This window comes from Bubalus bubalis, chromosome X, assembly GCF_019923935.1.
Source record: "Bubalus bubalis isolate 160015118507 breed Murrah chromosome X, NDDB_SH_1, whole genome shotgun sequence".
NCBI lineage: Eukaryota > Metazoa > Chordata > Mammalia > Artiodactyla > Bovidae > Bubalus > Bubalus bubalis.
Genome location: NC_059181.1, coordinates 132,207,125 through 132,228,482, shown reverse-complemented (window position 1 = coordinate 132,228,482; position 21,358 = coordinate 132,207,125). Strand labels below are relative to the sequence as shown.

Below are 21,358 nucleotides of genomic sequence, written 5' to 3'. Positions count from 1 at the left end.
TATTCATTATAACAAGCTCAGCAGAACTACTCAGGGAGCAGCTAGTCTGAATATATATATGTGTGTGTATATATATATATATACACATACATACATATATATGCAATATAAAACTATATTTCCATTCAAATATTCTATAATCAGAGCTCTCTACTAATTCAAATGGACTTTTCTCTCAGTTGATTGAATGATGGAATTTTGGTAGTTCATGTACCAGTACCTGGTACACAAAGCTGGTCTCTCCCTCGCCAGCATTTCAACCACGTGCCAGAAATTTAGAAATGAAGATTATTTCTTTAAATAGAATATGCCTTCAGGGACATTTGGCTTCCCATGGAAAATGATGGGGCCTCAATTTTTTAGCTAGTATATAAAGGTTTCAGTGAATTATTTGATATTCAGAAAAGAACCTAAAAGAAATGTGATATCTAAAAAGACTATAAATTTGTTTCCAGTTTACAGAAAGCGTTAAAGAGGGACCATTTGTGTTGTTATTTTAGTCTTAAGTAAAATTCCAAGACCATCCTCCTCCGAGCTCACTGTGAGAACTAGGTTTATATAGATGGCAGATTCTAGTCAGAGTCCCCTCTGGCAGTAACTCTTCCCTCAGGCTCCACTGAGGGTGTAAACACTCAAAATATGTGCCCCAAATGCCAACCAGACTGTCCCACTGTCGTCTCTTGGACATGAAGTGACAGAGTGATGAGAGTTTCCACTTAGGTGTCTCTGCTGGTTGCTACCTCAGATTGAGTTATTTACATTTCAAAAGTAGACTATCATAGGGCAACTACAGCTCTTCCTCAATTTGTGATGGGCTTACATCCAATAAACCCATCATAAGTTGAAAGTATTTTAAGTTGAAAATGCATTTAATACACCTAACTTACTGAACATCACAGCTTAGCCTAGCCTTCCTTAAATGTGCTCAGAACATTTCAATTAGCTTACAGTTGGGCAATATTTATGTAACATGAAGCCTGTTAGAATAAAGTGTTGAATATTTCATGTAATTGATTGAATATGTCAGTGAAAGTGAAAAACAGACTGGTTGTGTGGGTACAGAAGAGTTGTAAGCAAATGGTTATTTACCCTCAAAATCATGTGACCAGCAGAGCTGCAGCTCACAGCACTGCCCAGCATCACAAGAGAGTTTCTATCCCATATCGCTAGCCCAGGAAAAGATCAAAATATGTTTCTACTGAATGCATATTGCTTTTGCACCATCATCAAGTTGAAACAGTCAAACCCTTGTAACTCAAGAACCATCTGTATACCTGAGGGCAAAAGGATTATAGAAAGGTTGAGGTTAGCATTTGGTTACCTAGTAGACAGTCTGTGATACACAAGATGCTGAAAAGTTCTGGCTCTCTGCCTCCACATGTCAATCTCACCTGTCTGCCACTGTGCCTGTTGTTCCCACCAATGGTATCACTGCTTTGGGTTAACATACTGACTCTTCTAAAGTCCTTGTTACATGCAGATGTGTTGTGGGGACTGTAGAACTAATTGACAACTTTCCCTAGGAAATAGGAAAAGTCCAGGTCATAGGAACAAAGTGATGCAGAAGGAAGGATAGGAGTGGAAGATGGGTGTCTCTAAAAGTAAGAAGAGCTCTCCTATGCAGATTAGGAAAGGTCAGAGTAGCAGAAAATAAACAAGCAGCAATTCTAAAGGAAAGATGAATATGTACCAGTATCTACTGTATTCTTTGTCATGTTATTCGATTTCATCTTCACAGCAGCTTCATGAGACAGGAATCATTATTATCATCCTCCCCATTTGGCAGAGGAGGAAACTTATCCAAATTAACACAGCTAATAAGGACAGAGCCAAAAGTTGAACCCAAGGAACCTGGCTCTTATCTTCTGTGATTTGTCACACTCAACTTAGATACATAACAGGTGCTCATATAAATAGTTCAGCCAGTGATAAACAAAATAGGTGAAGAGGTGACATTCTTATAAGATTCTTGGGAGCATTAAAGGTCTTGAGAACTTTGTTTGGAAGACTTTGGAAGATGAAGAAAGGGTTTCCTCTGATTCCCGTCAAGGTAAGAGTTTGTTCATTTTTGGATACCGTAAGACAGACATAAGCATCTTACATAGGCTACAATAGTCTTCTACCTATGGATAGGACTAGTCTTATTGTAGATTGACAACAATCTCCAAACAAATATGTCCTTTCCCTTCGGTGTCTTATGCTCACTGTCACGTGACTTTATAACTTGTTCTTAATGTCCCATGCCAATGGAGACCATTTGCGATGGGGGAACCCCAAAGCAATTAATTATTCACAGAGCATTCTATTGGGTCTTGCAATAGTGTTAGCTATAGACAGTGATTAGATGGGAAGAGGAGAAACAGAACCTCTGTGTGTGTGCATATGCACGTGTACATAAACATGCATATACGTACATATATATGTACATATATATATTTGTTGTCATTCAGTCACTAAGTTGTGTCCAACTCTTTGCAGCCCCATAAACTGCAGCACTCCAGGCTCCTCTGTCCTCCACTATCTCCCAGAGTCTGCTCAAATTCACATCCATTGCATCAGTGATGCTATCTAACCATCTCATCCTCTGCCACCCCCTTCTCCTTTTGCTTTCAATCTTTCCCAGCATCAGGGTCTTTTCTAACAAGTTGACTCTTCGCATCAGGTGGCCAAAGTGTTAGAGCTTCAGCATCAGTCTTTCCAATAAATATTCAGGGTTGATTTTCTTTAGGATGGACTGGTTTGATTTTCTTGCAGTCCAAAGGACTCTCAAAACTCTTCTCCAGCCCCACAGTTCAAAAGTGTATATATATATATATATATATATATATATACACACACACACACACACACACACACACACATATATACACACACACACACATATATACACAATTCAGTTGGCCCTTGAACAACATGGGTTTGAACTTCTTGGGTCCATATACAGATTTTTTTCAATACATATGTATTATCATACTACATGATTTGCAGTTGGTTGAATCCATGAATGTGAAACTTCAGATATGGAGGGCCAACTGTAAAGTTATAAGTGAATTTTCAGCTGTGCCTGGGGAGAGCCTAACCCCTACGTTTTTCAAGGGTTAGCTGCATATAGGGAGAGGAAGAGAGAGAGTTTCAAGAAATTGCAATGTGATTGTGGGAATTGGCAAGTCCAAAAATCGTAGGATACACTGCTGCTGCTGCTGCTGAGTCTCTTCAGTCGTGTCCGACTCTGTGTGACCCCATAGATGGCAGCCCACCAGGCTCCTCTGTCCCTGGGATTCTCCAGGCAATAACACTGGAGTGGGTTGCCATTTCCTTCTCCGTAGGATACACTAGAAAACTGGAATCTCTTGGCAAGGAGTAGATGCTACTCTACAGTCTTGAGGCAGAATTCCTTCTTCCTCAGAGAAAATTTAGTTTTGCTCTTTCAACTAATTGGATGAGGCCCTTCCACTTTATCAAGTGTAATCCTCTTTATTTAAAGTCAGCTTATTGTAGATATTAACCACATGTACAATATACCTTCACAACAACGCCTAGTGTTTGATTAAATAACTGGGTACTAGAGCCCAACCAAATTGACACATCAAACTAACCCAACACAGGACACCTAGGGGCAGTTACCAGGAAAGCTTAAAAATCAGTATGTGCTTATAAAGATCATAAAAAAAAAAATTAAAAAAAAACTGGCCTCGAGTTCATTTGAACAACAAGAGAAGACATCTGTAAATTTAATAGGGCAATGGATCTGATTTGAGAAGAAAGTTAATATTTGTTAAGTCCCTACTATATGCTTGGCCCTTAAGTCTTTATCTCATTTGCTCACTTGCAGTAGTAGCTGAGTGATAGACCATATTAACCCCATTTTACTCAGGAGGAAACTGAAGCTCATGAAGTTTAAATAATTATCCCAAAGACACAAAGTTAACATGGCAGAGCCAGGATACAACCCCAGGTGTGTATGAAGCCAAAACCACATTCTTTCTACAAAATAAGAAGCCTGCCCTCTCTACTTTGTCTTTCTAGAAGTAGAGAATAATTTTCAGGTATATATGTTCTTGTTTGGATAGCTTATTTTGCTTTTGTGTTTGCATTTGTTTTTGTTTTCAAATAAATCAGCAGTTCAATTTTAAGGAGTCAAGAGCTGAGGTTTGGGTGAAGCAAATAAACTTGCCCAAGGACACACTTAAATCAATGTAGAATGTGAACCAGAGAAAAGATCTCTTGCCAAGTAATGTAGGATTTTCCCCTACTATGCTTGCCTTAAACTGCTCCTGTATTATCATGAATTCAGCCTGTCTTAAACCATAAACCATTTGGGGTTTTCTTTTTTTAGCTCAAACCTAGATTATTTTCTATAGCAAATGCAGTTCTTCAAATCCTCTTTTTGGAAACTGCCTTAATATTACAGCAACTTGACTGAAAAAGCAACAATAAAAAATACAGTATTAGCTATCCTTTTTTACTGTCCACTTATCTTTATCTGAAAGACTTCTGCAACAGGACACAATTGGTAATACTATAATAAATACAATAAATGTCATATGAAGGGAGTGGTGAGATATGCATAATTAAGTCTGATTCCCTATCAGGGCATTTTACCATTGAAAAGTGTTTTAAGAAAGTTCTTTTTTTTTTTTTTTTTAACACAAAGAATTGCTTATATCTCTCTCCTGTGGATGTAAGTTGCTTTGAATATTAAAGAGAATCCCATGGCCCTTTATTCATTTTAAAAATATGTTGTTGTTCACTCCATAAATTGTGTCCTACTCTTTGCAACCCAATGGACTGCAGCATGCCAGGCATCATGCCAGCTTCCCTGTCTTTCACTGTCTCCTGGAGTTTGCTCAAACTCATGTCCATGGAGTCAGTGGTGGCATCCAACCATCTCATCCTCTGTTGCCCCCTTCTCCTCCTGCCCTCAACCTTTCCAAGCATCAAGATCTTTTCCAATGAGTCTGCTGTTTGCATCAGGTGGCCAAAGTATTGGCACTTCAGCTTCAGCATCATTCCTTCCAATGAATGTTCAGGATTGATTTCCTTTAGGATTGACTGGTTTGATCTTGCTGTCCAAGGGACTCTCAAGAGACTGCTCCAGCACCACAGTTTGAAAGCATCAGTTCTTTGGTGCTCAGCCTTCTTTATGGTTCAACTCTCACATCTGTACATGACTACTAGAAAGACCATAGCTTTGACTATAGAGACCTTTGTCAGCAAAGTGATGTCTCTGCTTTTTAACACAGTCTAGGTTTGTCATAGCTTTTCTCCCAAGGAGCAAGTGTCTTTTAATTTCGTGGCTGCAGTCACCATCTGCAGTGATTTTGGAACCCAAGAAAAGAAAATCTACTGTTTCCATTTTTTTCCCATTTGCGATGAAGTGATGGGACCAGATGCCATGATCTTTGTTTTCTGAATGTTGAGTTTTAAGCCAGCTTTTTCACTCTCTTTAACCCTTTTTAAGAGGCTCTTTAGTCCCTCTTCACTTTTTACCATTAGAGTGGTATCATCTGCATATCTGAGGTTATTGGTATTTCTCTTGGCAGTCTTGATTCCAGCTTGTGATTCATCCAACTCAGCATTTCATATGATGTACTCTGCATAGAAGATAAATAAACAAAGTAACAATATACAGCCTTGACACACTCCTTTCCCAATTTTGAACCAGTCCATTGTTCAATTTCCAGTTCTTACTGTTGCTTCTTAACCTATATACAGGTCTCTCAGGAGATCGGTCAGGTGGTCTGGTATTCCCACCTGTCTAAGAATTTTCCACAGTTTATTATGATCCACACAGTCAAAGGCTTAATGTAGTCAATGAAGCAGAAGTAGATGTTTTTCTAGAATACCCTTGCTTTCTCTATGATCCAGTGAATGTTTGCAATTTGATCTCTGCTTCCTCTGCCTTTTCTAAATACAGCTTTAACATCTGGAAGTTCTCAGTTCATATAGTGCTGAAGCATAGCTTGAAGGATTTTGAGCATTACCTTGCTAGCATGTGAAATGAGCGAAACTGGGTGATAGTTTGTATGTTTTTTGGCACTGCCCTTCTTTGGGATTGCAATGAAAACTGACCTTTTCCAGTCCTGTGGCCACTGCTGAGTTTTCCAAATTTGCTGGCATATTGAGTACAGCACTTTCACAGTATCATCTTTTAGGATTTGAAATAGCTCAACTGGAATTCCATCACCTCCACTAGCCTTGTTCATAGTAATGCTTCCTAAGGCCCACTTGACTTCACATTCCAGGATGTCTGGCTCTAGGTGAGTGATCACACCATGGTGGTTATGCAGGTCATTAAGTCCTTTTTTATATAGTTCTTCTGTGTATTCTTGCCACCTCTTCTTAATATCTTCTGCTTCTGTTAGGTCCATACCATTTCTGTCCTTTATTGTGCCCATCCTTCCATGAAATATTCCCTTGGTAGCTCCAATTTCCTGAAGCAATTTCTAGTTTTTCCCATTTCTATTGTTTTCCTCTATTTCTTTCATTGTTCACTTGAGAAGGTTTTCTTATCTCTCCTTGCTGTACTTTGGAACTCCGCATTCAGTTGGGTATCTCTTTCCATTTCTCCTTTGCCTGTCACTTCTTTTCTTAGCTATTTGTAAGACCTCCTCAGACAACCATTTTACCTTTTTGCATTTCTTTTTCTTTGGAGTGGTTTTGGTTACCGCCTCCTATACAGTGTTATAAACCTCTGTCCATAGTTCTTCAGGCACTCTGTCTACCAGATCTAATCCCTTGAATCTGTTCATCATCTCCACTGAATTATCATAAGGAATTTGATTTAGGTCATACCTGAATGGTCTAGTAGTTTTCCCTACTTTGTTCAATTTAAACCAGAATTTTGCAATAAGGAGCTGATGATCTCAGCCACAATCAGCTCCAGGTCTTGTTTTTGCTAACTATATAGACCTTCTCCATCTTCAGCTGCAAAAAATATAATTAATCTGATGTCAGTATTGACCATCTGGTGATGTCCATGTGTAGAGTTGTCTCTTGTGTTGTTGGAAGAGGGTGTTTGCTATGACCAGTGCTTTCTCTTGGCAAAACTTTGTTAGCCTTTGTCCTGCTTCATTTTGTACTACAAGGCCAAATTTGCCTGTTACTCCCAGTATCTCTTGACTTCCAGCTTTTGCATTCTAATCCCCTGTGATGAAAAAGACATATTTTTTGGTGTTAGTTCTAGAATGTCTTGTAGATCTTCACAGAACCATTCAACTTTAGCTTCTTCAACATTAGTTGTTGCTACATAGACTTGGATTACTGTGGTATTGAATGGTTTACCTTGGAAATGAACCAAGTTCATTCTGTCATTTTTGAGACTGCATCCAAGTACTGCATTTCAGACTCTTTTGTTGACTATGAGGGCTACTCCATTTCTTCTAATAGGTTCTTGCCCACAGTATCAGATATAATCGTCATCTGAATTAAATTCGCCCATTCCTGCCCATTTTAGTTCACTGATTCCTAAAATGTCGGTGTTCACATCGCCTGCTTGACCACGTCCAATTTACCTTGATTCCTATGCAGTATTGTTCTTTACAACATCAGACTTTACTTTCACCACCAGACACATCCACAACTGAGCATCATTTCCATTTTGGCCCTGCCTCTTCGTTCTTTCTGGAGCTATTTCTCTGCTCTTTCCCACTATCATATTGGACACCTACTGACCTGGTGAGCTCATCTCCTGGTGTCATATCTTCTTGCCTTTTCATACTGTTCATGGGTGTCTTGAGGCAAGAATGCTGGAGTGGTTCACCATTCCCTTTTCTAGTGGACCACATTCTGTCAGATCTCTCCACCATGACCTGTCTGCCTTGAGTGGCCCTGCATGGCATGGCTCATAGCTTCATTGAGTTACACAAGACTCTGATTCATGTGATCATTTTTGATAATTTTCTGTGATTGTAGTTTTCATTCTGTAGGCTGTAGGATTGTAGTTCTTGCTTCTTCTGTCTGCCCTCTGATGGATGAGGATAAGAGGCTTGCACAAGCTTTGTGATCGGAGGGATTGGCTGTGGCTGTGGGGAAAACTGGGTCTTGCTCCGGTGGGCAGGGCCATGCTCAGTAAACCTTTAATCCGGTTTTCTGCTATTGGGTAGAGCTGTGCTCCCTCCTTGTTAGTTGTTTGGCCTGAGGTGACCTCCAAAAGGACTTGTGCCAACACATGCCTCCCAGGACTGCTGCTGCCAGTGCCTCTGTCCCCGCATCAGGCCACTGCTGACCCATGCCTCCACAGGAGACCCCCAAACACTCACAGGCAGGTCTGGCTCAGTCTCCTGTGGGATCACTGCTCCTTTCCCTGGGTCTTTCTGTACACAGGGTTTGTTTGTGCCCTCCAAGAGTCTCTGTTTCCCCAGTCCCATGGAAGTCTTATAATCAAATCCCACTGTCCTTCAAAGTCAGATTTCCAGGGGATTCCCACTCCCTTTGCCAAATCCACAGGTTGAGAAGTCTGATGTGAGGCCCAGAACCTTCACAACAGTGGGAGAACCTCTTTGGTATTATCGTTCTCCAGTTTATGGGTCGCCCACCTGGCAGGTATGGGATTTGATTTTAATGTGATCGCACACTCCTACTGTCTCATTGCAGCTCCTCCTTTGCCCTTGGACATGGCGTATCTTTTTTTGGTGGGTTCCAACATCCTCCTGTCAAAGGTTTGTTCAGCAGCTACTTGCAATTTAGGTGTTCTCACAGGAGAAGATGAGCTCACCTTTTAAAGATATAATGATAAAATGAAAAATGCATTATCTCAAAGACATCATTATACATAAAAGAGCAGGAAGGTAGAGCCATCTAGTACATAATGAACTGAACTCTGAGTCTTTTATACTCCAACTCAAGAGTCATTTCAGAGACCACATTAAGAGGTGGACTTACAGAAGAGGTAGTCTCGTTTTCTCAAGTAATATGGAAGGAGTTGTCAGTGGAGATGGACAGGGTCCATTACAGACTTTCTTACAACAAGAAATGAAGAGGCATTCTAGAGAAAACCAGAAATCCTATATCTAGAGTTCAAGTAGAATCAAGCCAGGGTGTAGCCAGATGTGGAGGGTTCAGCCAGATGGTCTTGTTCAAGCCAATTTCACTGAACAAATTTCCTCAGCTGGTGTCTTTCTTCAAATGCCATCTCAAAGACACCATCAGGTTTCTGACACTGTTTGTGACCGTGAACAAGGTATTTAACCTTTGGCTCCTTACTTTTATTGAGTTACATTACAGGGATTTTGAAAAAGAATAATGCAGCATATTAAGATGTTGATGAATGTTTGGTGGTCATATTTCCATTCTCTCTAGCACAGGGAGGAACAAGGATGTTTGATTTGACTGCAGAAATACATGCAGTGATTTTGTTTAAGACAGCATTAAAATTGGTTTAAAAATCCTGGGTGAATAGCATCAGGTGATATGGAATTTTTTCTTGGAAATCTACTGGATAGTGAAAAGAGGTCTCCATGGAATGAATATGTGGTTAGATGGAATAGAAGGAATAAAATAGAGAAGACAAATGGATATACTTGCATCCCCAAAGAAAGAAAGGGCACTCAAACTGCCTATTTTTTTAAACTTTAATTTTATTTTAATTGAAACTTTCTGCTTTTCCTTCTCAGCTTTGACCTTGTAGCCATCGGTGGTATCTCTGTTGTCTTAATCTTTGACCGGTCACCTTTTCTACCTGAGAAGAGGACACTATGGTTGCCTTGGAACCAGTTCATTGTGGTGGAGAAAGTGACCATGCAGAGAGTTATGTCAGACCCACCATCCTGCGATATCTCCAACTTTATCAGCCCAAACCCTATTGTGCTTCCCTCACCACTCACATCATTTGGAGGATCCTGTCCAGAGAGGGGAACTATTGTTCCTGAGCTGCAGGTGGGTACATGGACCTTGAAATTACAAAAGTCATAGTACAGTAAGTCTCCAACATACGAATCTTCAACTTGCAACCTTTCAAAGAGACAAACATGTGTTCACATAAGTTAGTTCACATGTCTGGCATATAATGTCACATCCTTTACAAGTTCTTGTGCTTTTGTGTCGTGTACTGTAAAATTTAAAACTTTTTTAACTTTTAAATTGCATTTTTTTATTTTAATTGGAGGATCACTGCTTTACAATGTTGTGTTGGTTTCTGTCATACATCAACATGAATCAGCCATAGGTATACATATGTCCCCTCCCTCTTGAACCTCCCATAAAATGTTTTATTTTTTGTATTTTTATATATTATTTGTGTGAAAAATATAAACCTATTACATTACAGTACTATATAGTTGATTGTGTTATTGGGTACCTCCACTAACTTTGCTGGACTTAGGAACAAATTGGACTTATGAATACACTCTCGGAATAGAACTCATTTGTATGTAGGAGACTTGCTGTATCCATGGGGTGGTCAACAGTCGATAATGACTAGCTTCCTTTTCCTGGTACTCCTGCCAGCCCTGTAATGTGCTGCCCTTCATTTTTCAAGAGAAGCTTTCAAATGTAATCTCTCTGGCACACATTTGCAAGGTGATTGGCCAGGGCTATAATGCTGCATCTCTGGCCATGGAACAAAAGCAAGATGAACTAGCTATCATGAGGATTAGAACCCAAACCTTGACCTGATGAACACTGTGCTCAAAAGAACAGAGCTCACTGGCTCCATAGTGATAACAGTATAATCAATGAGGTGGGACCATTTATGGTTCTGAAATTAAACTCCTTAAGAAATCGAGTTTGCTTCCACTGTCTAGTTTATGTCTGTTGTCATTGTTCTTAGAAGTCATGACAACTCCTCTTGTTTAGCTATGTTTTAGTAAAGGTAGTTGTCAAGTCTATACATTTTGTCTGAAACTTTGCTTTTTACGTGTTCAAGCTTTATAGTCAGAGAGGACATATTTTTGAAGCCTCATATTTTAGGACTCCTAAGGGTTTTTCTTTATTGAGCATTCAGTATTTTCATTTCAATTCTAAGTCATTCAAACAAACACAGTACAATTTTCTCACTATATTATGGAAATATTTTAATGGTAGTTTAATGTTAATATTATAATGATAGTTTAATGTCCACCAAAATGAAATCATAAATCATATCCAGAATTCAAGTATACTCAAGAAGAGGTAAATGGACAGTCAAAGATTGAATTGGTTTTTCTTCCCTTACAACATCCCCAACAGCTGCTAGCAAAGCCCTCAGGAAAGGCTAACAAAAAATAATATTCTACACAGAAGAGTCTGAAGAGTTGGCACTCTTGTCTTTTCCATTGTTTTCCTGTGGAAAGGAAGAAAAAACTATATAGTATTTAATGAGTACTTTGGACTTCTACACCAATCCTTTCACGATGTCATTAGGAAGCATGGGTCTTCCTCAAAAGAAAAGTTTTCCAGCTGCTGTAGGATTGCATGATTCCTTATGGAAATGAAATACCAAGGTGGTGAGTGTCATGCTATTCTGTTGTGCTTCTGCTACCATCTAAGAAGACAGAGCCAGTGGACAGCTTTGATATCAAATACCTAATGTAGAGGAAGAAAAACTGGACAAAGAGTAGACAAAAAGGATTTGTGCCCTCAGAAAGAAAGGAATGATCAGAAATCCCCAACAATATGAGATAGACTATGTTTAACAATCAGTTCTACTCTGCACCAGCCTGGGAAAGGAAGCAGGTACAAGGTCCTGAGCTAAAAATGAATAAGGGCACAAAAATATCCATACTATCCATCCATCCATGCTAAATCACTTCTGTTGTGTCCAACTCTGCAACTCCATGGACTGTAGCCTGCCAGGCTCCACTGTCCATTGGATTCTCCAGGCAAGAATACTAGAGCAGGTTGCCATTTCTTACTCCAGGGGATCTTCCCAACCCAGGGATCGAACCCACATCTCCTACATCTCCTACACCGGCAGCTGGGTTCTCCACCACTAGCGCTACCTGGAAGCCCATGTCCCCTTCAACGTGTTAAATAGGATGGGCCCTTTGTTCAGCTGTATTTGGAAAGTTGAAAGTCACAGAATACGAGATGCAGTTTCAGTGACCACTTTTGGTTGTTTAACGCCATCTGTGCTAATAAAAAATAAATAATAGTAATTAATGAAAGAAGTCAAGTATTATTTTCACTCTGGGACCTATGTTTGTAAAAGATTTGCAGAGGAGTTAATGGGAGTTATTTGCTTCTCGGTCACAGGTGTCAGCTTGGAAAAGCTTGTTCCCAGGTCTTGGTACACCCAAGACACAGAGAAATGTGTAAGCAAAATTAGATTAAAAAGTTGGCCCTTGGGGTCATTGCAAAGCTCCAGAGAAGACAAGTTTGATGGCATCAGGAAAGATTAGTTCTAGGGACACCATAGTCTCTGTCATAAAATATCATTTGCTGGGCCTACTTCCAGAGTCCTTCCTCGTAGAGAGCCTAACCTGAATACGGGCTCCAATAATGGTTTGTGATAGATGACTTCACACACCAAACGAGCTTTTGTGTCTGAATAGATGGAACCCATGCCGCTGAAATCCTTGACATTCACAGGGTGATCTCCCAACTCCTACCAAGAAATTTTTGAAACACTGTGGGAAAACCAAATGGTTATTTTACTAGTCTTTCCTAGCAGGGGAAAAAAAAAAAAGGAGAACTGTCCTCAGGATAGGCTGGATGTCTTGTCCTCATGCAGATTTGGTGCAAAATGTAAAACCTATGTTCATGTAACCTCACAAAGATTCTAGAATAAATGCATTGATATCCATAATCCATTTAATCCTTTGGCATGCTTCTAGGACAAAAGCGTGCAGTGTCCTTGTCTCCCTGTGACCACTGATAAGGGCCAATTTGACTTTCTTTCTTTCAGGTTGTACAGGAGGAGATCCTCATTCCTTCCAGTTTTGTGAGGCTGAGTTACCTAAGCAGCCGCACCCCCGGATACAAAACCCTGTTACGGATCCTTCTAACACATTCAACCATTCCTGTGGGGATGATAAAAGTACACCTCACAGTAGCTGTGGAAGGGCGACTCACACAGAAGTGGTTTCCTGCTGCAGTTAATCTTGTCTACACATTTGCTTGGAACAAGACCGACATCTATGGACAGAAGGTTTGGGGCCTGGCAGAGGCTTTGGGTATGTTGAAATCATTCTATGTAAATAGCAGTGTTGTGTTCACAAAACAGAAAGTACTATCTGCCTGTTAATTTGTATTTAGAATAATTATGGGTTTTCTTCTGTTTGAAGGATCTAAGGCACTTTTTCATTTAAACACTCCCTTTGGGCCTGTTGAGAGTTTCCTTTTGACACATTTTTGCTTCAAAATGATTTTAGTTCTCCTTTCATGATGGCTGCATACCAATGGAATCACACAATATCTGACTTGTAATTGTCTCCAAAGCTGAATATTGCCTTCTAACTATGACCTTTGAGGGGGCGTTCTTTGGGTCTTTTGGGTATATTGGGTCATGTATTTGGGTCAGATACATTCTGTATTTGACATCTAGACTACCATTTCCATTTAGAAAATACAAATTTTAACTTAGAGGATTCTCCGTTTACTGTCTTTTATGTCTAGGATAGTTAGACTCCATTAACTTGGTACTGTGGTTGGTTAAATAAAAAACCATCCCGCCTTCCTAGTCATTTTGACTTTAAAACCTAGCATCTTACAGGTTGCAGAGACCTTAAACAGTCCTTCAGATCTGTGGTTTTCAGATATTTAATGCCTTCAGACACACGGCATTTTTAAAAAATGAGACTCAGATTTGTCAACCTTTTATTTTGCCAAGTAGGAGTATTTTTAGAAGGGAAAAAAAAAACAAACCCTGCCATCTACTATTGCCTACCACTACAATAATTTCATAAAGAAGGGATAACTTCCTTAACATAAAAAAAGGAATAGTCTGTCTTAAGAAATTATACTCAGAGAGACAGATAGGCAGACAGACACCAATGTCTGTTTCTCTTAGTCTGTAAAAGACAGTGAAAACTTCCTAAGAGACCTGGCAGGTCTTGGGAACCGCAGTTGGGATCCACTGATTCTTGTGCCTTCAGGCAGTAGCTCATGGTAACCACCCTTTGACAGATGAGAAGACTATTTTTAAAGTCCAGAGGAGATGTTTTCATATTCTCCCTTGGAAGTGTCTGTCATGGTACGAGTCCCATATAAATAGTGACCTATATTTCTTAGACTACCATGTGTCAATTTCCTCTTTCTTTCCAGAGGGAACCAGAGAGAGGGGGAAAAAAGACTGGTGAGTCTTCTTTGCCCAAGAGATCCTCACATATTTAAATAATTAAGTCATCTCTGTTGGGCTTTTTTAGAATGCAGGGACCATGGAATGCTTCAGATTTCCTTAGTTAGGAAAGAATTATTGTAAAGACATAGGGGAACGTAAAGAAAGAACCAGAAAAGGCATCAGCAGCCTCAAAGGCAAACTTCATCAAATTGCAGGCTTGCTCTGGATACACTGCAGTCCTAGAAGGTCAGCATCTGCTCTATCAAGTGAGCAACAGCTCTTGTCTCCCTGCAGCAGGAGTCCACTGCTTCCCACCATGGTGACCCAGCCATGCTGATGACGAAGCTCATCACTTCTCCTGTGGTCCTAACTACCCTCGTTTTCTCTGGGCTCTTGGCAACTCCATGATCTAGTTTCTTGCTCTGTATTTTCCATTCAGATCCCTCTTAGAATTTCAGGTTTCATCAGCTAGTCTCTACCATTAGGCTAACTACCAACGAGGTCATTGGCCCGCCTGTGGAGTCCTGCTCAGTCTCTAGTCCAGTGAAAGTGGTGGTGAAGAAAATTCTGGAGCCAGACTCCCTCCCTGGATTCAAATCATCCTTCTCTACTTACTAGCTATGCAACACTGGGTAAATTAATCTCCAAATGCAGTTTCTCCATATATTAAATGGATATTATAAAGAGAATGGTACTCCCAAGTTATTATGATGTGAGGATTAAATGAGGTGAGTGAGTGCTGGTTGCTGGTATGGTTTTGTCAGTTTTGCTATGGTCAGCATATTGGAATCACAAGGTATAAAGCATGGCACCTATGCAGGTGTCTGTTGCCTAAGCTTCTCTAATAAGGGGGTTGTTATAAAGGTCTGATGCTGTAAAGAGCAATATTGCATAGGAACCTGGAATGTCAGGTCCATGAATCAAGGCAAATTGGAAATGGTCAAACAGGAGATGGCAAGAGTGAATGTCGACATTCTAGGAATCAGCGAACTAAAATGGACTGGAATGGGTGAATTTAAATCAGATGACCATTATATCTACTACTGTGGGCAGGAATCCCTTAGAAGAAATGGAGTGGCCATCATGGTCAACAAAAGAGTCCGAAATGCAGTACTTGGATGCAATCTCAAAAATGACAGAATGATCTCTGTTCATTTCCAAGGCAAACCATTCAATATCACATTAATCCAAGTCTAGGCCCCAACCAGTAATGCTGAAGAAGCTGAAGTTGAACAGTTCTATGAAGACCTACAAGACCTTTTAGAACTAACACCCAAAAAGATGTCCTTTTCATTATAGGGGACTGGAATGCAAAAGTAGGAAGTCGAGAAACACCTGGAGTAACAGGCAAATTTGGCCTTGGAATACAGAATGAAGCAGGGCAAAGGCTAATAGAGTTTTGCCAAGAGAACACACTGGTCATAGCAAACACCCTCTTCCAACAACACAAGAGAAGACTCTACACATGGACATCACCAGATGGTCAAAACCAAAATCAGATTGATTATATTCTTTGCAGCCAAAGATGGAGAAACTCTATATAGTCAGCAAAAACAAGACCAGGAGCTGACTGGCTCAGATCATGAGCTCCTTATTGCCAAATTCAGACTTAAATTGAAGAAAGTAGGGAAAACCACTAGATCATTCAGGTATGACCTAAATCAAATCCCTTATGATTATACAGTGGAAGTGAGAAATAGATTTAAGGGCCTAGATCTGATAGACAGAGTGCCTGAAGAACTATGGACGGAGGTTCATGACATTGTACAGGAGACAGGGGTCAAGACCATCCCCATGGAAAAGAAATGCAAAAAAAGCAAAATGGCTGTCTGGGGAGGCCTTACAAATGGCTGTGAAAAGAAGAGAAGTGAAAAGCAAAGGAGAAGAGGAAAGATATAAGCATCTGAATGCAGAGTTCCAAAGAATAGCAAGAAGAGATAAGAAAGCCTTCCTCAGTGATCAATGCAAAGAATTAGAGGAAAACAACAGAATGGGAAAGACATGAGATCTCTTCAAGAAAATTAGAGATACCAAGGGAACATTTCATGCAAAGATGGGCTCGATACAGGACAGAAATGGTATGGACCTAACAGAAGCAGAAGATATTAAGAAGAGGTGGCAAGAATACACAGAAGAATTGTAGAAAAAAGATCTGCATGACCCAGATAATCACGATGGTGTGATCACTGACCTAGAGCCAGACATCCTGGAATGTGAAGTCAAGTGGGCCTTAGAAAGCATCACTACGATCAAAGCTAGTGGAGTTGATAGAATTCCAGTTGAGCTATTTCAAATCCTGAAAGATGATGCTGTGAAAGTGCTGCACTCAATATGCCAGCGAATTTGGAAAACTCAGCAGTGGCCACAGGACTGGAAAAGGTCCGTTTTCATTCCAATCCCAAAGAAAGGCAATGCCAAAGAATGCTCAAACTACCGCACAATTGCACTCCTCTCACATGCTAGTAAAGTAATGCTCAAAATTCTCCAAGCCAGGCTTCAGCAATACATGAACCATGAACTTCCAGATGTTCAAGCTGGTTTTAGAAAAGGCAGAGGAACCAGAGATCAAATTGCCAACATCTGCTGGATCATGGAAAAAGCAAGAGAGTTCCAGAAAAACATCTATTTCTGCTTTATTGACTATGCCAAAGCCTTTGACTGTGTGGATCACAATAAACTGTGGAAGATTCTTCAAGAGATGGAAACACCAGACCACCTGACCTGCCTCTTGAGAAATTTGTATGCAGGTCAGGAAGCAACAGTTAGAACTGGACATGGAACATCAGACTGGTTCCAAATAGGAGAAGGAGTACGTCAAGGCTGTATATTGTCACCCTGCTTATTTAACTTATATGCAGAGTACATCATGAGAAATGCTGGACTGGAAGAAACACAAGCTAGAATCAAGATTGCCGGGAGAAATATCAATAACCTCAGATATGCAGATGACACCACCCTTATGGCAGAAAGTGAAGAGGAATTAAAAAGCCTCTTGATGAAAGTGAAAGTGGAGAGTGAAAAAATTGGCTTAAAGCTCAACATTCAGAAAACTAAGATCATGGCATCTGGTCCCATCACTTCATGGGAAATAGATGGGGAAACAGTGGAAACAGTATCAGAGTTTATTTTTGGGGGCTCCAAAATCATTGCAGATGGTGACTGCAGCCATGAAATTAAAAGACGCTTACTCCTTGGAAGAAAAGTTATGACCAACCTAGATAGCATATTCAAAAGCAGAGACATTACTTTACCAACAAAGGTCCGTCTAGTCAAGGCTATGGTTTTTCCTGTGGTCATGTATGGATGTGAGAGTTGGACTGTGAAGAAGGCTGAGCGCTGAAGAATTGATGCTTTTGAACTGTGGTGTTGGAGAAGACTCTTGAGAGTCCCTTGGACTGCAAGGAGATCCAACCAGTCCATTCTGAAGGAGATCAGCCCTGGGTGTTCTTTGGAAGGAATGATGCTAAAGCTGAAACTCCAGTACTTTGGCCACCTGATGCAAAGAATTGACTGATTGGAAAAGACTCTGATGCTGGGAGGGATTGGGGGCAGGAGGAGAAGGGGATGACAGAGGATGAGATGGCTGGATGGCATCACCGACTCAATGGACATGAGTTTGGGTGAACTCCGGGAGTTGGTGATGGACAGGGAGGCCTGGCGTGCTGCGATTCATGGGGTCGCAAAGAGTCGGACACGACTGAGCGACTGAACTGAACTGATTATGGGTTTAATAGGTAGGTGCCAGTGGTACTTGTAGTAAAGAACCTGCCTGCCATTGCAGGAGGTGTAAGAGACATGAGTTTGATCCCTGGGTCAGGAAGATCCCCTGGAGGTGGGCATGGCAACCCACTCCAGTATTCTTGCCTGGGACCATGGCCAGAGGACCCTGGTGCGCTACGGTCCATGGAGTCACAAAGAGTCAGACAACTGAAACAACTTTGTATGTACACACTGTGTTAATTATTCTCATTTTGCCTTCCCTGACACACACACACACACACACACACACACACACACACACAGTCTCTTCTCTGCCCTTTTCTGTGCTTTGAAAGACTGCCTTCTATTCATCACGTTGTCTGGATTCCTTTACTCTCTGCCTTCCCTTTTGATTTGGTCGGTGGCTGGCACCATCAAGGGCCAGCCGAGTGGAAGGAGGAAGGTGCTCAGGGTATTTACCCTTCTCCCTGCTTCTCGGCACTGCTGGCAGTGAGCGCACTGGAAGATGGCAGCTCCTGTTGAGGAGCCCCTCCTCCAAGTCCGCACACTCTCTCCAGATCACTCCCTCCCTTAACCCCTCTCTGCAAGCCCAGACAGCTTCCCACTGTTGCCAGTCCTGGGTAGGCCACGATCCTTGTTAATTCCCTTCACCCTGCTCACGCCTCTGTAAATAGTCCCTTCATTCAACACTCTGAACACTTCTGAGTGTGATATCTGACTCTGGCTGGGACCCTGCCTGATGCATACTCAAAGCCTCATATTCCCCTCTCCAGGATATGATCCTAAAGCCTTTTATTCACCTCCTGCATGCATGCTAAGTCACTTCAGTCATGTCTGACTCTTTGTGACCCTATGGACTGTAGCCCACCAGGCTCCTTGTCCGTGAAATTCTCCAGGCGAGAATACTGGAGTGGGCTGCCATGTCCTCCTCCAGGGGACCTTTCTGACCCTGGGACTGAACCCGGGTCTCCTGCATTGGCAGGCAGATTCTTTACCACTAGGGTGCCACCTGGGAAGCCCCTTTGCTTCAGTAGAATAATCTTAAATTCCTCTAAGTTTTCTCCACAGGGCTTTGTTTTCCAATTCTTTATGACTTTTCTCAAAAGCCTTGCCAGGTTGTTAGATTTGAGGGTTTTTGTTTTGTTTTGTTTTACTTTTTTCTTAAGTTATAACGCAGCAATTTATCTAGTACTCTGATGAAGAGCTGAACTAAACAGTACCTAGCAGAAATTCCTTGCTGAGGTTCATATAAATGCAGCTCAGCCTGACTTTTAAAAAAAGTAACAGCTTTATCGACATATAATTCACATACCATAAAGTTTACTCATTTAAAGTGTGCAATTCAGTGGGTTTTAGTATTATCACAAGTTTGTACAACCATCACCAACATCTAATTCCAGAACATTTTCAACAGCACATCACAAAGTAGCCCTAAACACATTAGCAGTCACTCTCCACTTCTCCTTCCCCTCGAGACCCTGGCAACCACCAGTCTCCTTTCTGTCTCTATGGATTTACCTATTCTGGATATTTCAAACACAGTCATACAATATGTGGTCTTTTGTATCTGGCTTCTTTCAGTTGACATGTTTCCAAAGTTCATCCATGTCATAACAGGCATCAGTCCTTCATTCGTTTTTATGACTGAATAATATTCCATTTCATGGATATACCACATTTTGTTTGTCCAGTCATCAACTGGTTGACATGTGGGTTGTTTCCACCTTTTGACTATTGTGAATAATGCTGCTATTAACATTTTTATACAAATATTGGTGTGAATACCTGTTTTCAATTCTTTGGGGAATATACCTAGGAGTAGAATTGTTAGGTCATATGGTAATTCTGTTTGACTTGTTGAGGAGCCACCAAATTGTTTTCCACAGTGACTGCACTGTTTTATCAACCTCACTTTATGTATAAAAATGTGTTGTACCCCTTCCTTTTAAATACTCCCAGGGTTGAAGATTCTAAAATTATCCTCCTTGTTATAGTTAAGCACTCTTAATGACTTAGTTTCTCATATATCCATGGATGCAGCTTCCCTGGTGGGTCAGACTGTAAAGAATCCACCTGCAATCCAGAAGACCCAGGTTCAATCCCTGGGTGAGGAAGATACCTTGGAAAAGGGAATAACTACCCACTCCAGTATTCTTGTCTGGGAAATCCCATGGACAGAGGGGCCTGGCAGGCTACAGTTCATGGGGTCGCCGAGTTGGACACAACTGAGCATTGAATAAACAACTAAATCACAAAAAGAAGCAATAGTGTTCTAGTATACACACCAGTTGGAGAAGGCAATGGCACCCCACTCCAATACTCTTGCCTGGAAAATCCTATGGACGGAGGAGCCTGGTAGGCTGCAGTCCATGGGGTCACAAAGAGTCGGACACGACTGAGCGACTTCACTTTCACTTTTCACTTTCATGCATTGGAGTAGGAAATGGCAACCCACTCCAGTGTTCCTGCCTGGAGAATCCCAGGGACGGCGGAGCCTGGTGGGCTGCCATCTATGGGGTCGCACAGAGTTGGACATGACTGAAGTGACTTAGCAGCAGCATACACACCAGTACTGAAGGATTCGTCCCTACTGTTTGCCTATGGATGTTGATTTACTTCCTATTTCTACAATTATGTTTCTGGTCAAAACTTGCTCCAGCATTCTGACTACAAAAATGGCCTTAATTAAAATGCTGAAATATATATTGTTGGTTCCTTTTAAAAGCTAATAACAGTAATAAAAGCAGGAGACAATTGACCCACTCAGAAATATCCAAGGGAGAGGGAAAAATGTTCCTCATGGTGTTTTATGTGCACTTAAGGGACATATTTTTTTTTTGAGTAGAGAAAGAAAATTGGCAAGGATCCCAAGGGAAACAGCCAAAATAATTTCAAGTGTGGTACCTAAGATGGAATATGGATTCTTTACCTTGTAGGAAATGTTCCTGATAACTTAATCATGGTTAAAGGGATTTTATTTACTACCTCGTCTCCATTTCCATCTCCACGGAGACTAAGGGAATTTTCCTGACAGTAGTAAAGCATTAGGACAAGTGGTAGAATGAAGCTGGAGAATCAACTTCTCTGAAAATGGATTGTGAACACCTTAAGAATATAACAGACAATAAACAGTTCAGGTGATAAATGGATAGAGCAAAGGGATCAAGTATGTTACCATCGTGTCCATACCTTAATAGATATGATTGAATCTTTGGAAGGAATGATGCTAAAGCTGAAACTCCAGTACTTTGGCCACCTCATGCGAAGAGTTGACTCATTGGAAAAGACTCTAATGCTGGGAGGGATTGGGGGCAGGAGGAGAAGGGGACGACAGAGGATGAGATGGCTGGATGGCATCACCGACTCGATGGACGTGAGTCTGAGTGAACTCTGGGAGTTGGTGATGGACAGAGAGGTCTGGCGTGCTGCAATTCATGGGGT

At 41.0% G+C, this 21,358-nt stretch overlaps 1 protein-coding gene across 9 annotated transcripts in view; it reads left to right on the top strand.

Annotated features, from left to right (window-relative positions):
• TENM1 (teneurin transmembrane protein 1) overlaps positions 1 to 21,358 on the top strand; it is a 918,261-nt gene that overhangs the window by 753,990 nt on the left and 142,913 nt on the right. For all 9 annotated transcript variants that reach the window (XM_044937195.2, XM_044937198.2, XM_006065013.4 and 6 more), the window contains 2 exons: positions 9,615 to 9,876; positions 12,824 to 13,091. In XM_044937195.2, the coding sequence (XP_044793130.2) occupies positions 9,615 to 9,876; positions 12,824 to 13,091 (530 nt within the window). The remainder of the gene's footprint in view (positions 1 to 9,614; positions 9,877 to 12,823; positions 13,092 to 21,358) is intronic.